Source organism: Orussus abietinus, unplaced genomic scaffold (genome assembly GCF_000612105.2).
Source record: "Orussus abietinus isolate OABI.00-Male unplaced genomic scaffold, Oabi_2.0 scaffold78, whole genome shotgun sequence".
In the NCBI taxonomy this organism is placed as follows: Eukaryota; Metazoa; Arthropoda; class Insecta; order Hymenoptera; family Orussidae; genus Orussus; species Orussus abietinus.
Genome location: NW_019394353.1, coordinates 439,939 through 460,440, shown reverse-complemented (window position 1 = coordinate 460,440; position 20,502 = coordinate 439,939). Strand labels below are relative to the sequence as shown.

Sequence of the window (20,502 nt, the reverse complement as noted above, 5' to 3'; positions counted from 1 at the left end):
CGATCACCCTCGTAAACGCGCGCTGCGCCGCCTCGAATGCGCGACTCCATTTTGGGGAGCGCGTTGCGTCGCGTGTCGCGTCCTGTCGCGTCCTGTCGCGAGACAAACCGATGGGCTATCGCTCACGAGTAACCAGTTGCTTATCCCGCGACGAGCGCCGTCGACACACCGGGTGACTTAGAAGTTGAGGTTAGGGTTGGGTAGATATACCTAAACGTATGTACATGCTCCTCTACGCGTAATTACAATACATACGTTCCTTGTTTTCTACGCTTGTTTCTATATTACAACCTATGTTTAAATTGAAATAATAAATCCAGGAAGGAATTTAACCCTTTCGCTACGGCAGTCCCTGGTTTTCTTAGATTTTCTACGGTAAACTACGTGGTTTACGTAATGTATGAATCTGAAGAAAAGTTTTATAAATATTTTAACGTTTTATATATACAGAGTGTCCCTGTCATATTGCCTTAAGCGGAGGAATTGTTTGCAAAACCTCTGACTCTTCGGAACCATTGGGAGCGTTCACCCGAATAACTTGTCTCACCCTGTACATGGAATCGTGTATGTTACTTTTCACATTTACTTAAAATTTCACAGAAGTATTCGCAGCAATAAGAACGACTGAATATAAATATATTGGAGACTGACGTAAAGGTTGAATTGAATAATAGTTCTAAATTAACGATCCTATTATTCAAAACATTCTTGGATGTAGTGGCGGCAGAGTCGAGTCCGACTCTGTGTGAATTTTTACTGAAACATTCCAATGGCTCTTCAGAAGCTGCAAATGTTAGAAATTAAAAAAAACCAAATGAGATGACTGGTGCCTTATTTAGATGAATAATATTTCCCTGAATGTAACGAATAACTGTGTATTGTACCTAGTATTTTAATGAACAATAATTTTTTATGTAAGTTACGCTAATGTTGTTCATATTCTAATGCATTGTCATCTGTAAGCAAATTTTTGTATTTAGATTATAACGTTATAGTTGTATTAAAATAAATGTAAATCTAAAGGCTTATAAAATATAAAGCAACATTAATACTTGGCTTCTTTAAATGAACTTTAAAGAAATATATAACGTTAATCCCATGTCTCCACCTTCATCTGCTTACGTAGAAATTTACAATTACAATTGTTGGTCTTCGTTACTGATAACAATTACTGTAACAAAGACACAGCACTTTACTTTATATGGTAAATATTTACTTGCACTCGTTATTCCCCATCTTGTTCTTAAACATTTGTTATACTCACACACACTTTACATAAAATCTGTATAATTCTGTGTAATTGTGAAACTATAACCAGATTATTGCACTCAAATATTAAAAATATGCAAATTATTAAATCACTTTTAGTTACGACCTTTGCGAATGTTCGATAAGCATTGACAAAGCGTGTTGACAAGAATGACAAACATTTCCACAAAGGTAATATTGATTTCTTACATTTAGAGTATTTTACAAATCATATCCTCAGAGAAAAACGTACACTAAACCATTATAGCAAAGTTACCACATAAAACACGTACAATTGTTTAATCCTTTTAGTGCCGAACAACGATATATTGTCGTTTTACAAGTGCTAACGACTTCAGCCGACACTAAAAGGGTTAAAAAGGATCTAAACTCTTGGGCCAAGGGACTTCGAGCCAGGTATACAATAACCTCCAAGAACTGTCGGATCACCGTTTATTTATCTAGAACAGTCACATTTTTCAATTGCAAATAATTCAATTGTCTCAATACTGCGTTAAGGAGAGAAATAACGAAAAGTTCCTCTTCCCTCCCCCCCCATCGAGCGCCAGTACATTAAAACGTTACACTTTTAATAAATAATACAATTGGCGTGTGTGTGTTATGTGTGCTGTGTCTGTGGAATCAAAGGCACAAAAGTTGATAAAGGGAGAAAAGAGCACGGAGATAAATCGGATTTAAAAAAAAATAAAAGAAGAAGGAAGCCAGACAAACTGACATAGCAGAGCTCAAACCAAAGTTTGTTGTTCCTACTGTATACTTGGGTTAAAAGAGAGAGAAAGCATTCGGATAGTTACAGTGCGAAACCACTCGGAGACCTAGGAGGTTGCTAGTTCGTCCTCTCTGAATACATCTATCGCTCCCAGATACATATTATCTGCTTCCGAAGGGAGCCATCTGCTGTTACTTGCTTGTATCGCTTCTATCTCTCGTTAACCTGCCACTCTCTCAGACCACTACCATCGACTATTGCCTCGGGCTTGACAGCGTTCTGTGGATCGCCTAACATAAGGCTGCAAAGTATTGCTCTTCCTGTACGGTCTTACAAAAAACGTCCGATTAGAATATTGTGCCTACGCGGTACTGTAATATATATCCTGTTTCTTTTTTCCCTTTTTCTTTTTTATTGAAATATATATGCATATATAATGGGGTGTCCCACGAAGTGTCGACGAGTAGTAGTGACTGGTGCAGATAATTTCAGATGGCGGGGTGTCGGTGACAGTGGAGTTGCCTTAGGAAGTGGCATGAGTGGTGGTGTTTGTTGATTAGAAACCGTGGACCTTCAGCTGGTCAGGCTTTGCCAGACCCGACTTGGTTAACCACTGGCATATATTCTCTCGCTGGTCCCCCTGCAGCTGCAGCACCTCCCCGTACTCCGGGTGGTCGATTACTGTCCCATTGCATGCAAACTCCTGTAAATGACGTCAACTCGTATCAACGTTGTACAATTATCTTATTTTACCATTATCGATGTTTTGGTATTTTTTATTATAATCCTGAGGTAATTCATTTATTCGTTTAAACGAATTAAAGTATTCAATTATTAATTCTCTTACCTCTGATGCGACACAAAGACAAATTTTAATTAAGAAAATTCTAATTAACGTTTTACGTAAAATTGTGTAAACCTTAAATCTAAATCTAAAAATGAAGGACTCAAGGAGATAAAAATCTATCCAAAATTGAAAATAGATCTTCATGCATCGAACGCATCGATAGCTACGATGCCATTTTGCAGTATAATTTCTTAATAATGGTGTCCAGACTTTGCATTGGCAAGCCCGATGAGGCCAAGGTCGGACCTATACATAGCACCATGCCGTATGTACGTTACGCAGAACAGATGCCCGGCATAGACCTTTGCAGCGAAGATCGCTTCCGACACAGTTCTCGTTTACAAGATACTCTGTCTACGCACGTTTTATCTAAAAGATTCTAGATGATTCAAACGTTTAACAAATTCCAGAAAAATTCCAGACAAATTCTTGAATTTTTGAACGGTAAACGAAATTCTCCTCGATCATCAAACTGCTCGTCGATGAAAAAAAATGTGAAGAAATGATAGTTTGAATGCAAGAACCAATGAAATAAAAATTCTGTTGATAAAACGCGTGCCAATCGAGATGAAAGGTTCAAGGCATTAAAGCCATTCCGCACGTCAGCGATCTATAATTAGCCATGTTCTCAGAAAGTGACACAAGGGGAAAACGGGTCCGGAAGACCGCCGAGAACTCCAAGAGGGCCGTCCCTTACCTTTTTACATGTTCGTACAATTTTCTTCAAGTCATATTCAGACGAGAGCCCCTGTACCGTGGTTAAGGTCTTACGACCATTCCGCTGTTGGATCCTTATGTGCACGAGTCCGTCTTGGACATCATCGTCGGAACCCTTGATTGCATCTGCAAAGGGGTCTACGAAACAAAGGCGGGAAATTAAAAGAGAGACCCTCTTAAGCACAAGCTCAAATTTCTGAGCCAAAGTCGCGCGAAAGGCCCGAGAAACAAATATCGGGACGGAACGTATCCACTGCGCATTACGGACCCAAGCGGGGACGCCGCCGCCATTTTGTCCAAGTTCGCCTCTCGTCCTCGCACGACTTTTCCCCCAGGAAATCTCTGATATTTACCGAATGTGTTGAGATTCTGGATGGACATACGACAAACAAAATATATCCCTCGTAGTTAGACGACTGCAAATTGCAATTATTGCTCGGGGAAGTGACGGATGACGTGGGATAACAGAAGCACTACGCGATGATACTGGTAAACTCGAAAAACCTTACGCGGAGGCCGAGCTTAGCCGGAAGTAAAAGTTGCATTTGTCATGGCCGATGGGTGGGGTTGCGCGCATGCGTTCTCGAGCGCGTCCTGGATGACGTCATGCGCCAAACGCCAGTGTCTTCGCGGTCATGTGACGCACCCCATACTTTTATTTGGCGCGTCGTTTGAAAAATGGAATTTCATCCTTATCGAAAATAAGCACGTCTCCATCGTTCTCCTTAATTCGGGATTTATTCGACCCGATAAATCTCGAATTTCGAGTACGATGGAGACGTAGTCCAAGTAAAGCCGTCTCAATGATTTATCGGTATAAACGCGATTAGAAAGTGTACATTTCAATTCGGACGATGTAAACGACTCTTAATTGACATTTCTCTCGGGTTTTAGGGCAAGTTCAAGCCGCTCTGAGATTGTGATCGGCAGGATCTCGGATCTCGCAGTCTTGCAAAGTGGCGAGGTGACTCGTGGCGGTTTATTAGCCTCCGATATGGCCAGTCCCCGAACTCGACGGATATTAGGGGAACTGAAGACTCAGAATGAAAACAATGTGCGTATAATTACACTTATGTCGTCCAGTCACTTGAAATATTATAATTTTTACCATTAATTCCCAGAGGTGCTTCGAGTGTGGAGTCCCGAATCCCCAGTGGGTCTCCGTTACATATGGAATATGGATTTGTCTGTACTGCTCCGGAAAGCACAGAGGACTCGGAGTTCATCTTTCCTTCGTTCGCTCCACATCGATGGACAAGTGGAAGGACTTGGAGCTTCAGAAAATGTCTGTTGGTGGCAACCGGAAGGCCCGGAAGTTCTTTGAATTTCAGCCGGACTGGGACGACAGGATGCCCTTTTTACAAAAGTACAATACGAGATCTGCGGCTATGTACAGAGATATGGTATACGAAAATTATTTTAGGCTTCATTCTGTTTCTATTGTGAACTTTAAGTTTGTACGATGCATTTTTCATTTGCATCGTTTGGAGTATCGACGGATGATAATTATTTCTATGTATTCAAGAAAGGTCTTAGAGTTTTTTTTTCGTTTGTTCGGTGCAGTATTTAAATTAAGTGTTTCCTTTGAATGTTTTTCGATGATCACTTACAAAAATTTACAGCAAGGATTTCCATTTTCACTTGTTAGAAGCAAATAGTTTAATCTGTAGAAATTTATCGATGTAGGAAATGAGATCACTTTATGAATGAATGATAATAAAGTTACATTGTTCTTTAAGATAGCTACATTGGCTCGAGGCGAAGAATGGAATCCTATACCTTCTAACGCCAAGGATTGTGGGAGTTCACATCAAGAGAATAGACAAAATTGCAACTCTTACCAAGGCGAACAGTCTTCGTATCAAAATATCAATTCTCCTAGCTTTAAATCCCAGACAGAATCATTCTTCACTAGGAAACAAAATGAAAATGCAGACCGACCTGAGTAAGCAAGCATATTTAGTCCACTTCTTGTTTAACTTATATTTTCTATAAAATGATATTCCAGAAATCTACCACCAAATCAGGGAGGCAAATATGGAGGTTTCGGATATCAAATGGATCCACCACCGAGAAGCTCTTCCCAAGAATTCTTTGACACTGCTGTTTCGTCTCTTGCTAGTGTAACGATCATTGAGCTTTAATTTACATAAAAAGTTTTTATTTTGTGGAAAATTATACTTTTTATAGGTTTACAATTACTTTCCATTCCAGGGCTGGTCTATACTCTCCACCTCTGCGACGAAGATAGCCAGCAAAGCAACTGAAAATGCCATCAAGATCGGAGGAATAGCTACGCAAAAGGTATCCGAGATTTCTGTTTCTGTGACCGACAAGGTACGTTTCTTTTCAGTTTGTTTAGTCACAAAGCCCTTCATTTTTTAGTTACCCCCTCCCCTTTTGAGTTTGCACCCCATTTTCTTCAGTTTATTTCTTTCATTAGGTTCGGGAAGGTACCCTGCTGGAAGACGTAGGCGCTCAGGTCAATAATCTAGCCTGTAAGGTAGAAAACTTAGTTCAAATATTTTTAATAACTGACTTTAATTTATAATTTAAAAATGTACAGTATACAGTTGTGTCTAATTATAACAATTACTATTCTTAGGTGGGAGATATAGGCAGAAGAGGCTGGGGTGACATCAGTGGCACCAACTCGTCTGAGCAACGTCACGATGTGGATCGACATTATCAAAGCTCTTCCAATTCTTATCAGAATTCATCCAATGTACATTCCAACGAAAAGTCGTCACTAGTTTCTGGTTCAAGTGTAAAGTGAGTACAAGTTGAGTTTTAATTAAACATTTCCATTTTGGTGAGTGGCTGTACAAAAATGATTGCTTTTAAATCAATTCGGTCTTCCCAGATCTAGCTTATCAAGCTCTTCCAGCCAGGAGTGGGATTGGGGAGGCAGCTCGAAGCAACCCATCAATACATCGACCGAAGTAAAAAGTCCAAACTTGCCAAAAGCCAACGAGTCACCTAAAGAGAAAGCACTGATAAACTTCGAGGCAGATAGTAAGGCCTCCGACTGGAACTCAAAGCTTGAGGAAGATGCCTGGGAGATACTGAAAAATTAATTCAAACTATCAGGGACAGTACGTCCCTGGCATGTAATTAAATCCTTGACAAGAATCATGTCTATCGAGAACAGTAATTAACGTGTACGTTCTTTCTATGAATTGTTGGTTGTATTATTGTTATTGTACAGTGCAATGTATGTGTACATAAGTATCTTCAAAAAAGGGCACTAAAACTCATTTCTTGGCTAACAGGTACTAAGGATATCATGATATCAAACAATATCACTTATCAATTTCTGTGTAAATGGGGTCCCTGGCATTATTCTTTTCTCGAGTGCACTATATGTTATTTAAAATACAGTCTCATATCGGAATACACAACCACAGTTCACTAATGATTTGTCATTTTATATTCTTACTCCTTAGAGCAGTCGATCCAATGATCCCAGTTTTTGCTTATGCAGCAATTTTTCAATACATCTTTTTTACAAGTATTTCGTTGCATATTTATCTTAGTCCCCTTTCTGGAAATAAAAAGAATTTAAAATTTACAATGCTTGGCTAGATAATTGCAGATAACTAGAGACGAATGATGTTAATCAAGTAACGATTGAAATACCTTTTTCCCGGGATAAACTTTAACTGCCTTAGTTTTAGAATCTAGTCTGCAGAGCTGATCGAGTATCTGTTTATTCGTCGAAGGCCAAATGTCGCGCTTTATTCTGGCGATTACACAATAAATCATCTCTTTGGTTGCGGATGGACAATCAGTGGAGTTATTGCCTACCGTTAAGTCATATAGAAATTTGTACGCCTCACTGAAAACGGAATTAAATAATCTAAGAGCAGATATGCAATAAAATAAAAGCGCTAATAGTAACATCAATTCGGAATTTACAAAGCGAACCTGAAATCGCATCCGGCACACTTTTCAGAGGGTGGATGTTTCTCGAAGAGCTGTATCAATTTCAGAGCTTGCGGAATAATGCTGTCTCGTTCCTGAAATATGTCGGATTTAAGCCACGTCTCTAGTGGAGACAAATCGTCACCCTTGCCTCGGATTCGACTAGCATATTCGTTGATTTTAGCTTTTATCGAACCCGGAGTCCTTCCAGGCAATACCTTGCACATTCCATGAATATCCATATGTCCATATTTACGCAGACCTTTCAACAGCTTTTGCTTCTCTTTCACAGTCCACGGTTTTCTCCCTGAATTATCATCTAAGAAATCGTTTAACCTATGTTCCCGTTTCTTACCCATTTCGAGCTATTTTACACATTATACGATGGCTTTAGAATTCCTGCCTGTTTTTAATTTATCTTCAACCACCAGTACCAATGAGTACCAAATAATTCGGAACAATTCAGAAGTCTCATAGAAGTCCAGATCCTATGTTAGCTCTTGATGCTCTAAAAGTTGGCTAACAAACCAGAAGTGGGGGTAAAGGAGAGATCTGCTCCCAACTCATCTCTGATAACTACACATAATTTTTAGTATGTTCCGATGCTGAAAACATTTCATAGAAGGGTTCGTTGAAAAAAATCTGATAATTGCTGCTATCCCATTAAAACAACCGAAATTCATCCGTTATTTATTTCTTTTTGTAATATACCGAAAGAAAACTAACCTCGCCTTAACCTCTTTAAAACTAACCTAAACGTAATCGCGTTTACGCATCAATTTTTCTTCTGCTAAACGTAGAATTTTCATAATGAATTTAACAAAGAATCTGGTTAACGAATGGAAAAAAACGCAAAGAATGTGATTTTTCAGTCCTTAATAACTTTGAGGATTCTAACGGATCAATGTTACACGGATTAATCGTCCATACAGAGGTTGAAGAATAATTTCAGGAAATGACTTTCAGATCATTTGCGAACTCGATTGAAGAGTGTAAGACTTCAAAGACATAAATGAAACATGTGGCAATTTCCAAAATTATGTCGTGGTCAACAGACGATGGAACCAATTTGGTTTTGGAAGTATACGAGAGAAATGTCTGCAAGGAGCTCGGCAGCCACAGACATATCGACGGAGACCGTACAGAAAGCACTTCCAAAAGAAACGCGTGTTGTTATTTGTGGGGGAGGAGTAATGGGTGCCGCAGTGGCCTATCACTTGGCACAAATGGGACTCGGCTGTGAAACAGTAATCGTCGAGAGCGGCAAGTACGTCTGAATAATATCGCTAAAGTATTTGTGTCCCAGAATTTTCCACAACATTTTCACTCTACTCCTAGCTAAAGTTATGCCGATAGGGGAAAGTTCAATCGGTTAAGAATCACATTGACCCTATTTAATTTAAATGTCATCTTAAAATAAAGTAAAGAATAAGCCAAGCAATTTTAATTGTAATTTACAGAATAGGTGGAGGAACCACTTGGCATGCTTCTGGCTTAGTCGGGGCTTTCAAGCCCAGCTTAGCGCAAGTGAAATTTGCTCAAGATAGTATCGCATTGTACAAAGAATTGGAGAAGAAAGGGTTGTCGACAGGATGGAAACAGTGCGGTAGTCTTTCTTTAGCGAGAACTAGAGACAGGATGACTTTATTTCGCAGAATGCATGCACAATCTGTGTTAGTATCAAGGAAGTAGTATTTTCTTTATCAATTTCTTAATTTCATTTAATATAAAATAAAATTATAGATCAAGAGATATCGAATGCTATTTGGTATCCCCTGAAGATATGCAAAAGCTGTGCCCGCTGCTCAAAGTAGACGATCTTGTCGGAGGACTCTGGATACCTGGAGATGGAGTCGGTGACCCATACAGAACATGTTTGACTTTAATGTCAGAAGCTGAACAACTTGGTACAACCGATAAATACAATTTACATATTTAACATGGTGCTACATAAATGTTTTAAGATATTTAATAGTTTACTGTAACTTATTTATTTTTTTCCTTAGGCGTAAGCATTTTGGAGAACTGCAAAGTGACAAAAGTTATTAATGAAAATGGGTCTGTAAAAGCTGTGGAAACTACAAATGGAACAATACAGTGTAAACATTTTATAAATTGTGCCGGGTTCTGGGCTCGTAACGTGGGAAAGATGAGCGATCCAACTGTCAAAGTTAGTGTCTCCTTCCGCTACCTAAAGGCTAATCACTGAATGGGTTTCGAAACTAATTCTTTAACTAATGAGATTAAGGGTATCTCAGTTTTACAATACTTTCAGAATTTTTTTGTTACAGGTACCATTGCATCCAGTAGAGCACTATTACTTGCATACCAGGCCGATTAAAAATTTAGACCCGATGACCCCAGTGGTACGTGATTTGGATGGTTATGTATATTTCCGCGAAAACGATGGAAGAATATTAGCAGGGGGCTTCGAGCCTGTGGCAAAACCAGCTTTTGAAAATTCAGTAATACCTGGTCAGTTAAAAACTTCTCTTCAATCGCATTTATCTTTAAAAATTACTTTCATAAAAGAATTGTAATTATTCTATCACAATATTATTTACAATTAATTTGGAATTTAAAGTGGATATTGCTTTTACATACTCGTAGAGTTCTCTTTCGATGTGAATTTGTTATTGTAGAAAGCACAAAGGAAAGATTCTTGCCGGAGGATTGGGATCATTTCCATATACTATTCGAACAAATGCTTCATAGGATACCGAGTCTTGGAGATGCCGAACTGGAGAGACTGTGCAATGGGCCCGAGGCCTTTTCTCCAGATTGCAAATGGATCATCGGCGAAGCTCCTGAAATCCGAAATTACTATATAGCAGCTGGCATGAAGACTGTGAGTACAAATGTCATGAACTTTTTCTTTTCCCATGGTGAATAATTTTGAAAGCCGTACAGCTTGTGTTGCGGTCTTTCATTTAAATTATTAAATTTCTAGATTTGACTGATATTCTCTATTCACAAGTCCCGTTTTTAGATAGGAATATCTGCTGCCGGAGGCGTAGGCCGAGCCACTGCAGAATTAATAGTGAACGGTTCGACATCCTTGGACATGTACGAACTGGACGTCTCCCGCTTCTTGGGACTGCACAATAATCACAAATTTCTGCGAGATCGCGTAAGGGAAGTCCCTGGAATGCATTATGCCTTGCAATATCCTCATCTCGAATTCAAGACTGGAAGAAATCTGAGAATGTCGCCGATTTATCCAAAACTGAGGGAAGCTGGTGCCGTTCTGGGCCAAGTTATGGGCTACGAGAGACCCTCCTGGTTCGATCCAGATGAAGAATATGGTATTATGCTACAGATGTCACATTATTTATAACTATGAAATCTAAAATTTTACTAGTTAATCCTTACTTATAGAGATACAGTCCTTGCATGCAATCATTATAACCTTAAGAAATACCGTTGTGACTCTTATATTGTAACTTGTTTATCAAATTATTATTTGTGTACAGACGTAGATCCAGTAGATGGAACTCAGCGCTACAAGATAGCGAATACCAATACCTTTGGTAAACCACCATGGTTCGATTGTGTAGCTGAAGAATACGCTGCATGTAGGGAGACTGTGGGACTCAGTGATTATTCATCTTTTACTAAAATTGATTTATGGGTATGGAAATTACAGATTATTAAAAATGTTATTTCTATACGAATCGTGAAAAGTAAGATTAAAGAATCATTTAATCGTAAATATTTTATTTAGTCCGGTGGCATGGAGGTGGTGGATTTGCTTCAGTATTTATGCTCAAACGACGTCGATGTTCCCGTTGGAAGTATTATTCACAGCGGAATGCAAAATGCTCGAGGAGGATATGAAAATGACTGCAGCTTGGCACGAATCGCGCCAAATCAGTACGGTATCACTTGCATTGATTTCCTTTTCACTTTAAAATTTAATTTGATTTGAAACAACTGTCAGTTGACGAATTGAGGTTATCTCCGTTCTAATTTCTCGCTATTTTTTTAAGTCAGTGCACGGAACTATCCGTAGCTTTAACATGTGCACACTTTAACACTTACAAACGTACAGATTGCATGCTCTAATTTTTGTTTTCGTATAGTTACATGATGATCGCACCTACTATTCAACAAACTCGGTGTAAACATTGGATTAGGCGACATTTGCCAACCGATGGATCGGTAGCAGTGGCAGATGTGACATCGGCTTATACCGCTATTTGTATCATGGGACCTGCTACTAGACAAATCTTATCCGAGCTCACCGACAGCGATGTGAGTCCAAAGAAGTTCCCATTTTTTACATTTAAGGTAAGCTCCAATTTGAATAATAAATAATAATTCTGTTATTCGTGATTATTATTTGAATCAACGTCGTGTTTATTCCACAGGAATTAGACGTTGGCCTTGCAACTGGAATTAGGACGATGAACCTAACTCACACCGGAGAACTTGGATATGTTCTTTATATACCGAATGAGGTAGATTCATATTTTTTAATCGATACAGCGACATTGTTTTATTAGACAAAGCTTCTCTATTTAGCACTATATACATCTCGTGTTTTTATCCCAGATAATACAATGGCATTCTCCCGATGCTGAATCCCCCATCTGTTATTCCTCTGGTAATTATAACCCTACCTTAATTCACCTGGAAGTCATTATTAATGTTCCCTGAATACGCACTGTGTGAGGTTAATACTCCTACGTTATGTCACTTTTTTTTATAATGAAGCACATATACTCCACAGAAACTCGTATTATTACTCAATTTTAAAACCACTTAAAATCGAAACCTTTACAAAATTTTCAAGCTATCGGGAAGTACTGAAAAATAAATCTTACACGAATAGGAATGAATGTCACAAAATGTTGGCAATCATAATTTTTCTCACCGAAATATTTCAGTACGCACCGCATGTGTACACCAAACTGACTGTGGCCGGAGCAAAATATGAAATGAAACATGCTGGATATTTTGCAACGAGAGCTCTGAGAGTTGAGAAATTTTACGCTTTTTGGGGCCAAGATCTCGACACCTTCACCACACCTTTGGAATGTGGCCGTTCCTGGAGAGTCAAATTTGATGTAATACTTCCACAAATTTACTATATAAATGAAAAAAAAAATCATAACAGACATGCTTAAAATATCTACATGTTATATCTCAATTTGCAGCTAACTTTTCAATTTCCCCAAAATGGTTTTGTGCTAAAATAATACATTTCTTAACCATAATTTTACAGAAAGGCGTCGACTTTATAGGACGCGACGCGCTTTTGAAGCAGCGGGAGGAAGGCGTTAAGCGAAAGTACGTACAATTATTGTTGAAAGATCACGACGTGGAGATAGATCCTTGGTGCTGGGGTGGAGAACCGATTTATCGCAATGGTAAATACTGTGGGATGACAACGACGACAGGATATGGCTTCACTTTCAAGACACAAGTACATCATCTGTATAACATTTCTTAAGAATATTTGGTCCACTTTAGTGCTAAAGCCTGTATCTAAGGAAAGGCCTGGAAAAATTAATCGGAGGTTTGGTTTCATCGCGATGATTTCTACACTTTCAGGTCTGTCTGGGATTTGTCCAAAATCTGGACTCGAAGAATTGCCCTCAGGAAGTGACGAACGATTACATCCGCTCCGGGGATTACGAAGTAGATGTTGCGGGAATCAAATATCACGCCAAGTGCCATTTACACAGCCCAAACTTGCCGACCAAGTTTCCTGACACGGAGAGAGATTCGTATCATGCGACACGCGATCAACAGCCCACCTGATGCTGGTTGAAGGGAAAAAAATATTCACACAAAATTCCAAAAACCGTCTGGTGGGTTCCCCATTACCTAACTACCACGTATAATGGAAACTTTTCGTAGATCATTTAATTGTTGTCATTCATATTTCGTTGTACTGCTTCGTTGCATTATTTCTTCGAGTCGTCTTAACCTATAATGTCCCTGTGGTCTCAGAATTGTAGATATGAAATTAGAATGTTGTTTTAAACATTGTTATTTAATTTGAATTTCGCTCAGGTGGAAAAACAAGAAAAATAATTATTTACACGTGTATCTTGAATCTGGTTTGGTCTGGATCTGGAACACTGAAACTGCGCGTACACTATCTCGCCACTTTCGGAGCCTCCCCATAACCTCGTTATGAACAAATATGCCGTCACTTTTTGAGATATATTAGTTTCAATTAACGTAGTATAAACGTAGAACGTAATACGCTTTGTTATTCTTTAAATTGTACCGTACTGCGTGCGACAAGGATGCACATATAGAGTATATGGAAGTGGAAGATACGAAGAGCCATCTATCGCTTTCTCTCTCTCACACTAATGCGTACGTAATGGAGTGAGTGCGACAAGGACGCAGATACCTCCTCTTTTTTCTGGCTATCCCCCGTCCATCGAAAGACAAAGAGTTTTCACCTCTGCTGCCCGTGCACGTGTCGTAATGGCGGTGAGGTTGTTTAGGTTAATTTCGAGTGATTTAATATTGCCGAAGTGCCAGGATGTGCGATATACTGGAACTTTGAGAGGCAGGAATCCAACGGTTGCAAGGAACTTGAAACAGCGGCTCGAGGGTACGTAATCGGAACGTGTGATATGGGGTTAGGTTTTATCTAACCTCGAATTTGACTCCTAATGATGGAGATTTTTTGAGATGTGATTATTTGCGTCCACTTTTCAGAGGTGAACGCTCAGGATCTCGAATTGTCGAAACTAATTAATATTGGTTTTTCACAACCCACTATTGTCAGGAGGGATGTGCGAGCTGCGTGGATTGATGAAATCAAAGCGAATAAAGCGAACCGAGAGCTGGAGAAACTGGCGATGCGAAAAGAATGTACGTTTCTTATGAACGGTTGAATGCGATGTAATTTTGAAGGAGTTGTTGATTAGCCTTAATTTGTATATTAATCGATTCGGTTATTTAGGCAGTTTTTAGAAATTAAGAAATGTTTAGGATGACACTTTTAAGCAAGAACAGTTTAAGGTATAAGCAATCGCTTTACAAAAATCATTTCGTATTCGTAGTATCGGTTGATTTGGATAAAGTGAGGCGAGATTGGAGCAAAACAATCGGTCCGAGTCACATACACAGGATTGCGGAGCATTTTGGTATCTTTAAAGATCTTTATGGCGACGCATATTTTGTCCCTGTCGTTCCGCTCAATGTTGGGTACAACATCGAGGAAGAAGACTTGTATGCAAAAGTATACACGGGAAATATAATTAAGCCGAACGAAGCAAAGAATGTTCCTCAAGTGTCCTACGAGGCCGATCCTGATAGTTTGTGGACTCTTTTGCTCACGACTCCTGATGGTAATTTGACTAGCAAGGATCTGGAATATTGTCACTGGTTCATGTAAGTTCGATTCATTTGCATAAAAAAAAAGGAATGCGAAGGAATTGTTTTACAGAATAATTTAGACAGGTTATATTTTTCGCTATATAATAGACTCGTATTAATTTTAGAGGAAACATACCAGGCAATAGTATCGAGAAGGGAGAACTGTTATTAGACTACATAAGGCCTTTCCCAGCGCGTGGAATCGGTTACTGTAGATACATCTTTGTGCTTTACAAGCAAGATAAATTAATGGACTATTCAAAGTACAAGAAGACGATTCCATGGTGAGCATCGTAATATTCATTCTTTGTGATGCGAAGGAAGTTCCTATAAATTATTTGGTTTTAGTTTATCCCTGACGGAGCGCAACTGGAGTACGCAAGATTTCTATCGAGAGCACCAAGACTATCTAACTCCGGCAGGCCTTACTTTCTTTCAATCAGATTGGGACCATTCACTCACAGATTTTTATCACAACACCCTGCGTAAGTCTTCGCTACATACTTTCTTGATGTGAAATAGAGAATCGACGAATCTTAACGTACTCCTTAACACTACTTTTTAGAAATGATGGAGCCTGTGTTTGAGTACAACTTTCCGGAGCATTATCTCAAGCCACAGACTTGGTTTCCACTGAAACAGGCTTTTAACCTATACCTTGACAGGTATCGCGATCAGAAACAAATTAACAAGGAGTTCTTCCTGAGGAAGATGAAGAAAGTTCATCCATTTAAAGCTCCGCCACCATCTTTGAAGTATCCGAATGCACATCCCTTCAACGAGGAGATTCCTTCGTGGCTGAGAACTGAAATTAAGAAGGAGAGGTTAAGATGGGGACGAATCAACGAACTATCATAAAGGTCTTCCGAGGTTCATCCCAACGCCGTTGCAGAAGTCATGCCAGAAGTAGTCTCACAGGTACACAATTTATATAATAAATTTCACAGCCGCTCCTCTCCCTTCCATTTTTTTCTGGATTTTATTGTCCAGCTTTTTTGATTCGTCAAACTGATATCTATTTTCAATGTTCCGAAGAATCGAAATGTATCGAGAAAATATATATTGTACAATGTGCTCGTAGTCTGACATTTAACTGGGAATGGTGTTTTATTCAAATTCTGTATTGCTAGTGGCGTGCCAATTATAAATACAGAAAATCATTAGTCACTCGGGTTTCAAATTTGCTTCAACTATTTGTCGGCTTTGCAATTTGATGTCCGCTCTAGTTAGTACCACAGAGTCGATTACTTCGTGCTCCACAAATATACCTGAAAGATTGTTAAACAATGTCATGGAATTGTGACGTTTGCAATTTCCACTAGATTATTCCTTTAAATATTGGATAATTCAGCAGATTAATCTATTAAGATTATTTCTCGATTGTGCTATTGGTAATCGATGCAGTAAATGTTAATTTTGATAGCGTAGAATGACGAACCGATTTGTTCTGGTTCTCCGTTTCCAAACATCAGCTTCGATCTGTAGTCCGATATGTAGGATTGGTATAAATCTCTAGCTCTCGCTTCTCTTTCCTCATCCAATTCGAAACCAGCCATGTTGAAGAGGACGCTAACTTTCTTCGTGACTTGTGACAAAAGAGCTAGTCCTAAAACATTGGTTCATCTTTTTTTACAGAGTGTTAAATAAAATACTTAATCCCTGATGTTATAGGTTAACAGCAATCGATACATGTTTCTGTACATTTTAGATAAAAGTAATTGAGAATGGTTTTTGTATTCCGCTTCCACTTCAGACGTAAGAAAATATTTCCCTCGTGGATTAAACTGAAATATATCATTTTTCCAGGATTTACCGTCAGTCTCCATTTTCTCGAGTTGAGGCCCTTCGCCTTCCATTTTCTCCACTTTCTCGTTTTCTTCCTTTTCTTTATCTTCCTCTTTGGCCCTTTTCTTGTCTTGTTTTCTCCCACTGTCCTTCGGCACGTTCTTTCCAAGTTTTGGATCGACCTTTACGAAGACTAACATTGTGGCCATGTTCTGCAGCGCAGCTCTGATTTTCATCAACAATTCGCCCCGCACTTTTCTCAGATCCTTTAACTCGCGTTCACGTTTCTTTTGCTCCTCGATTTCTTGCAGCATCGTTTTCTTCTCCATTTTGTACCTAAGCAGTATCTTTTATGATTCATAAGATCATTTATCGATAAAGAATTTCCCCTCGTGTATCGCAGTCCCTGCAATCAACTTGCATATAAAATTTGTTTAGAAATAAAAGGAAAGTAATCGATGAGTCGATACTAGCTCTTAAGGGATTTTACAGACCGATGGGTTTTTTTAAATGGAAACGAAGAGCATGGGTAAGTTTCATCGATAAATATCGACGATACATACTGGCCAGTAGTGGAAACCATCGAATGTTCCAATGTCGCAAGTTTCAGAAGGGCGTGGTTCTTTTTATTTAAATAGGAGTCTCGTTCCCTCAATTTGTAATTATACTGTTCCGTTAGACGAGCCTTTTGTCTCATTTGCTCCTCGAGTCTGAAAGAATGTACATAACTTGGCAGATGCATTTATTTACTTAATTCATATATTCATTTGATTATTTAAGAGAGATATATTTAAGAAGAACTTCATATAATTAAAATGATATCCCATCGATTCGCCACGAGTCAAAGTTACCTGGGCAGTAGTTCCTCGTAAGAGCGTACAAGCATCGAATCCTTTATCTTGTCAAAAATTTCCTCGACGTGACGAATTTGATTTTCTAGAGCCTTCTCGTCAGTCGGAGTTGAAAGTTTCTTTTCCCCAAAATTCGCGTCGCTCTAAAATACGTAACATATATTTTATTTCGTATTACCAACTGACGATATGCTGAGAAAACAACTACGCGATTATTGACGTCCAAGCATTGTAACTAAACGGAGGCAAGTACTTAAAATATTTTTCTGGTTTTCTATCTATTGTGCCGCTTTTTTTTATGTATGAACTACTGTCGGTAAAGTTCCGTCAAAGGGTGAGAAAGGGTTGTTGCGTTGTGAACTTATCCTTCTTATTCAAAGATGGCGCCACGAGTCAGTTTTTACTCTATACTTATATGAAGCATTTTCTTTTACACGCGCGTCGTTCTTAGGATGTAATTAAGAAATTCGTTTCATTAAACCTGCCATTTTGAATTTGAACGTTCTTTTATACGTTCTTAGGATCTAACTAAGAAATTCGTTTCATTAAACGTGCCATTTTAAACCCCGCGTAAACCTTCCTTTCGGAGGTTGCGAATACCTTATAGTTCTCGTTCAAAGATGGCGCCACGAGTCAGTTTCTACTCTATCCCCTATACTTATATGAAGCATTTCTTTTTATACGTGTGCGCAACACTTGATATGCAGTGTTGCGCAGGTGCTCGTAGAGCCTCCACCACGTTCCAAAAGGGTGCCCTTACCCCGAAGAGGACGCGGTGAGTCGTAGTTAGTATGCAATTAAGAAACTCGGTAGAGTTTCGAGCCAGATACATTTTTGAGCGAGAAGACAGAGAACTAGTTTCATTAAACGGGCCGTTTTAAATCCCGTATAGACCTTCCTTTCGAACGGAGGTTGCGGATACTAACCTCAATTCGGACTAGCGACTGCGCGTGCGCCCATAAGTCGTCGACCTGACCGCGGACGGTCTTCAGGGTGCGCTCTCTCTCCCTCATGTTAATCAAAACGTCCTGCTTCATCCTTTTGTATTTATCCCTCGTGTCGTCGAGATTCTCCGCCGCAAGTTGGCCCATTATCGTCGTCCGCAGAATTACTTTGCATTGGTCTTTCTGGTCGGTCCTTAGTTGGCTTAAAACGGCGTCGAAGAATATCGAGTCCTGGTTGAACGAGATATTTATTTATACCTTGCGCCGTAACATCGTCATAGCCTTTCCCTTTTTAGAGTTAAACTTTGGATTAATAAGTTAGAGAAAAAAAAATAAGGGTTAAGGTGAAGTGAAACACGTTGAGAAAGGTTTTATCAATACTTTTAGGTTTTATTTATATAGAATGATGAATTTCATATCACCTTGACCCCTGTACACGGAGCCATCTCGATATATGGGCGAAATTCCCCTGACCGTGCAGGCGATATTCGACCAAGGCGCCAAAGAGTTAAACTTTGGTTTAATAAATTAAAAAAAGGGTTAAGGTGAAGTGAAACACGTTGAAAAAGGTTTTATTTATATAGAATGCCCATTTCATATCACCTTGACCCCTGTACACGGAGCCATCTCGATATATGGGCGAAATTCCCCTGACCGTGCAGGCGATATTCGACTAAGGCGCTAAAGAGTTAAACTTTGGATTAATAAGTTAGAAAAAAAAAAAAAAGGGTTAAGGTGAAGTGAAACACGTTGAGAAAGGTTTTATTTATATAGAATGACCATTTCATATCACCTTGACCCCTGTACACTGAGCCATCTCGATATATGGGCGAAATTCCTCTGACCGTGCAGGCGATATTCGACCAAAACGCTCTTAGGAGGCAAAGGAGCCAAACTTTGGTTTAATAAATTATATAAAATCCACCAGCCTTCTTTAAGATGGTCAACATGCTGAAATAAGTCCCACGTATCGCTTTGGCTGCAGTCTCCTTAGCGACCGATTGCTGATAAAGCGTCACTAATCGTTGTTGCTCGTAATCTGGCTCGCATTCGCGTTGCTGCTCTTGCTTGTCCATCAGCAGAGCACTCTCCAACTTCCTCACGGAAAATTAATAACTTCATTTATTCCCATTTGCAACGCTTCGTATATCTAAAAGCCGCTCGCAGGACATTTCCGAAGTTGGGTTGGTAAAAATCGTGTTTTAGTTAAAAAAAAAAAAAAATCAACGCCGTAAGAATTATCATTAGGATTACTTTTAGCTCGAAGAATATCTTGATTTTTTGTTTCTTTTTGTAGTACATCTTGTCGATTAGCTTGCGACGCTTGTCGTTGTCCTTATCCACCGCTGTGCAGACGTCCTGAATAGGGTTGGGCTTTGGTTTTTGGGGTTTTGAGGGAAATCAGACCTACGGATCACTTCGCAGGGTCTTGACAAATCTGAGGAGGGTATTTTTTAACATTACCGCCGGTTTGTAATCCTGGTAAGCCATTTGCAAGTCTCGGTGGTCCTGGAGAACTGTGTGCAGTCTCCTCTTGTCGCCGGCGAGGACGTCGGTGATGATGCCCCTGTAAGTCTTTACGTCCGTTGTCAGCGACTTCAAATCCCGGGATAATTTTCTCTTCAGGTTTGTCGCATTTATTGCTTCTAGGTTTTTGTCACGAGCTGGGGAAAATTACCGGGGGACAATTGGAATTGTTTGTAGAGGAGGGGTTCGGGCACTGACCGTGTAGTTTGAGGACACTGCGGTATTGATGCAGCTTGTCCTTTATCGTCCACCTGTCGTCCTTCATGCCGTGTATCTTGATATGCTTGACTGATAACATTATCCCCTATTTTCTGGAAAAGTTAGAGGGGCTTTACTTTAGGAACCGCGAAGGAAAGTGTCACGGGGAAACAATCGACTGTAATGAATGTACACGGCGTGTTAAGCCGGTGGGAAATTCTATCGACGTCGGCAAAAGGGATTCTTATAGATGCCTACCTTACCCACCTTCGTATGCATATCGACAGCAGCCTGGAATTATATTTGGAATTTTTTTAGATGGCGGTATTCCGTATGTAATTAATAAGCAATTATGTGTAGGATGATCCTTAAGTGCCTTAGGGT

The 20,502-nt window shown here is 39.4% G+C and overlaps 6 protein-coding genes across 12 annotated transcripts; 3 read left to right on the top strand and 3 right to left on the bottom strand.

The window, feature by feature from the left end:
- Positions 1 to 1,684: 1,684 nt before the first annotated feature.
- LOC105703548 (eukaryotic translation initiation factor eIF1) lies at positions 1,685 to 4,077 on the bottom strand. The gene is made up of 3 exons (XM_012432034.2): positions 3,896 to 4,077; positions 3,523 to 3,680; positions 1,685 to 2,681 (listed from the first exon to the last, which is right to left on the bottom strand). Exons 1-3 carry the CDS (start codon positions 3,921 to 3,923, stop codon positions 2,535 to 2,537), a joined length of 333 nt encoding a protein of 110 aa, XP_012287457.1. The 5' UTR covers positions 3,924 to 4,077; the 3' UTR covers positions 1,685 to 2,534.
- A 343-nt stretch (positions 4,078 to 4,420) lies between these two features.
- On the top strand, positions 4,421 to 6,953 carry LOC105703532 (ADP-ribosylation factor GTPase-activating protein 1). Of its 3 annotated transcripts, none has more exons than XM_012431995.2 (8): positions 4,422 to 4,596; positions 4,664 to 4,945; positions 5,282 to 5,487; positions 5,551 to 5,665; positions 5,757 to 5,846; positions 5,986 to 6,045; positions 6,148 to 6,314; positions 6,406 to 6,953. In XM_012431995.2, exons 1-8 carry the CDS (start codon positions 4,537 to 4,539, stop codon positions 6,617 to 6,619), a joined length of 1,194 nt encoding a protein of 397 aa, XP_012287418.1. In that variant the 5' UTR covers positions 4,422 to 4,536; the 3' UTR covers positions 6,620 to 6,953. The 3 variants fall into 3 exon arrangements, with proteins under 3 accessions (XP_012287419.1, XP_012287418.1, XP_012287417.1); XM_012431994.2 differs by having other exon boundaries at positions 5,757 to 5,879; XM_012431996.2 differs by lacking the exon at positions 5,986 to 6,045 and having other exon boundaries at positions 4,421 to 4,596.
- Positions 6,946 to 7,862, bottom strand: LOC105703534. Of its 4 annotated transcripts, none has more exons than XM_012431999.1 (4): positions 7,685 to 7,859; positions 7,470 to 7,561; positions 7,182 to 7,380; positions 6,946 to 7,086 (listed from the first exon to the last, which is right to left on the bottom strand). In XM_012431999.1, the coding sequence occupies exons 1-4, from the start codon at positions 7,823 to 7,825 to the stop codon at positions 7,075 to 7,077; spliced, it is 444 nt and encodes a 147-aa protein (XP_012287422.1). In that variant the 5' UTR covers positions 7,826 to 7,859; the 3' UTR covers positions 6,946 to 7,074. The 4 variants fall into 4 exon arrangements, with proteins under 4 accessions (XP_012287422.1, XP_012287424.1, XP_012287421.1 ...); XM_012432001.2 differs by having other exon boundaries at positions 7,618 to 7,744; XM_012431998.2 differs by having other exon boundaries at positions 7,470 to 7,862.
- Positions 7,863 to 7,993: 131 nt separating this feature from the next.
- Positions 7,994 to 13,530, top strand: LOC105703530 (pyruvate dehydrogenase phosphatase regulatory subunit, mitochondrial). 2 transcript variants are annotated; one of them, XM_012431989.2, is made up of 15 exons: positions 7,994 to 8,092; positions 8,433 to 8,733; positions 8,927 to 9,139; positions 9,210 to 9,373; positions 9,473 to 9,636; positions 9,758 to 9,941; positions 10,109 to 10,314; positions 10,456 to 10,771; positions 10,940 to 11,097; positions 11,191 to 11,339; positions 11,549 to 11,756; positions 11,837 to 11,926; positions 12,356 to 12,535; positions 12,694 to 12,894; positions 13,023 to 13,530. In XM_012431989.2, the coding sequence occupies exons 2-15, from the start codon at positions 8,486 to 8,488 to the stop codon at positions 13,230 to 13,232; spliced, it is 2,691 nt and encodes an 896-aa protein (XP_012287412.1). In that variant the 5' UTR covers positions 7,994 to 8,092; positions 8,433 to 8,485; the 3' UTR covers positions 13,233 to 13,530. The 2 variants fall into 2 exon arrangements, with proteins under 2 accessions (XP_012287412.1, XP_023287737.1); XM_023431969.1 differs by lacking the exons at positions 12,694 to 12,894; positions 13,023 to 13,530 and adding an exon at positions 12,021 to 12,072 and having other exon boundaries at positions 12,356 to 12,529.
- Positions 13,531 to 13,773: 243 nt separating this feature from the next.
- LOC105703533 (39S ribosomal protein L38, mitochondrial) lies at positions 13,774 to 15,899 on the top strand. Its single transcript, XM_012431997.2, has 6 exons — positions 13,774 to 14,043; positions 14,151 to 14,306; positions 14,498 to 14,828; positions 14,939 to 15,097; positions 15,162 to 15,298; positions 15,379 to 15,899. The coding sequence occupies exons 1-6, from the start codon at positions 13,914 to 13,916 to the stop codon at positions 15,669 to 15,671; spliced, it is 1,206 nt and encodes a 401-aa protein (XP_012287420.1). The 5' UTR covers positions 13,774 to 13,913; the 3' UTR covers positions 15,672 to 15,899.
- A 45-nt stretch (positions 15,900 to 15,944) lies between these two features.
- On the bottom strand, positions 15,945 to 20,218 carry LOC105703465. The gene is made up of 10 exons (XM_012431884.1): positions 20,119 to 20,218; positions 19,858 to 20,057; positions 19,648 to 19,752; positions 19,323 to 19,487; positions 18,376 to 18,624; positions 17,450 to 17,592; positions 17,162 to 17,308; positions 16,627 to 16,934; positions 16,252 to 16,419; positions 15,945 to 16,081 (listed from the first exon to the last, which is right to left on the bottom strand). Exons 1-10 carry the CDS (start codon positions 20,216 to 20,218, stop codon positions 15,978 to 15,980), a joined length of 1,689 nt encoding a protein of 562 aa, XP_012287307.1. The 3' UTR covers positions 15,945 to 15,977.
- Between the last annotated feature and the right edge of the window lie 284 nt (positions 20,219 to 20,502).

Coding starts and splice junctions, on each gene's coding strand:
- LOC105703465 (XM_012431884.1), bottom strand. CDS start 20,218: ATGTTATCAGTCAAGCATATCAAGATACACGGCATGAAGGACGACAGG. Junction 20,058..20,118: donor CAGTGTCCTCAAACTACACG/GTCAGTGCCCGA, acceptor AATTTTCCCCAG/CTCGTGACAAAAACCTAGAA. Junction 16,420..16,626: donor CGAGAAAATGGAGACTGACG/GTAAATCCTGGA, acceptor CCAATGTTTTAG/GACTAGCTCTTTTGTCACAA.
- LOC105703534 (XM_012431998.2), bottom strand. CDS start 7,825: ATGGGTAAGAAACGGGAACATAGGTTAAACGATTTCTTAGATGATAAT. Junction 7,381..7,469: donor TGTGCCGGATGCGATTTCAG/GTTCGCTTTGTA, acceptor TTCCGTTTTCAG/TGAGGCGTACAAATTTCTAT.
- LOC105703530 (XM_012431989.2), top strand. CDS start 8,486: ATGTGGCAATTTCCAAAATTATGTCGTGGTCAACAGACGATGGAACCA. Junction 11,927..12,355: donor TTCTTTATATACCGAATGAG/GTAGATTCATAT, acceptor GAAATATTTCAG/TACGCACCGCATGTGTACAC. Junction 12,536..12,693: donor CCTGGAGAGTCAAATTTGAT/GTAATACTTCCA, acceptor ATAATTTTACAG/AAAGGCGTCGACTTTATAGG.
- LOC105703533 (XM_012431997.2), top strand. CDS start 13,914: ATGGCGGTGAGGTTGTTTAGGTTAATTTCGAGTGATTTAATATTGCCG. Junction 14,307..14,497: donor ACTGGCGATGCGAAAAGAAT/GTACGTTTCTTA, acceptor TCGTATTCGTAG/TATCGGTTGATTTGGATAAA. Junction 15,299..15,378: donor TTTTTATCACAACACCCTGC/GTAAGTCTTCGC, acceptor ACTACTTTTTAG/AAATGATGGAGCCTGTGTTT.
- LOC105703532 (XM_012431994.2), top strand. CDS start 4,537: ATGGCCAGTCCCCGAACTCGACGGATATTAGGGGAACTGAAGACTCAG. Junction 4,597..4,663: donor AGACTCAGAATGAAAACAAT/GTGCGTATAATT, acceptor ATTAATTCCCAG/AGGTGCTTCGAGTGTGGAGT. Junction 5,880..5,985: donor CTGTTTCTGTGACCGACAAG/GTACGTTTCTTT, acceptor TTCTTTCATTAG/GTTCGGGAAGGTACCCTGCT.
- LOC105703548 (XM_012432034.2), bottom strand. CDS start 3,923: ATGTCCATCCAGAATCTCAACACATTCG. Junction 3,681..3,895: donor CCAGAATCTCAACACATTCG/GTAAATATCAGA, acceptor TTTGTTTCGTAG/ACCCCTTTGCAGATGCAATC. Junction 2,682..3,522: donor TTGTACGAACATGTAAAAAG/GTAAGGGACGGC, acceptor CGTCATTTACAG/GAGTTTGCATGCAATGGGAC.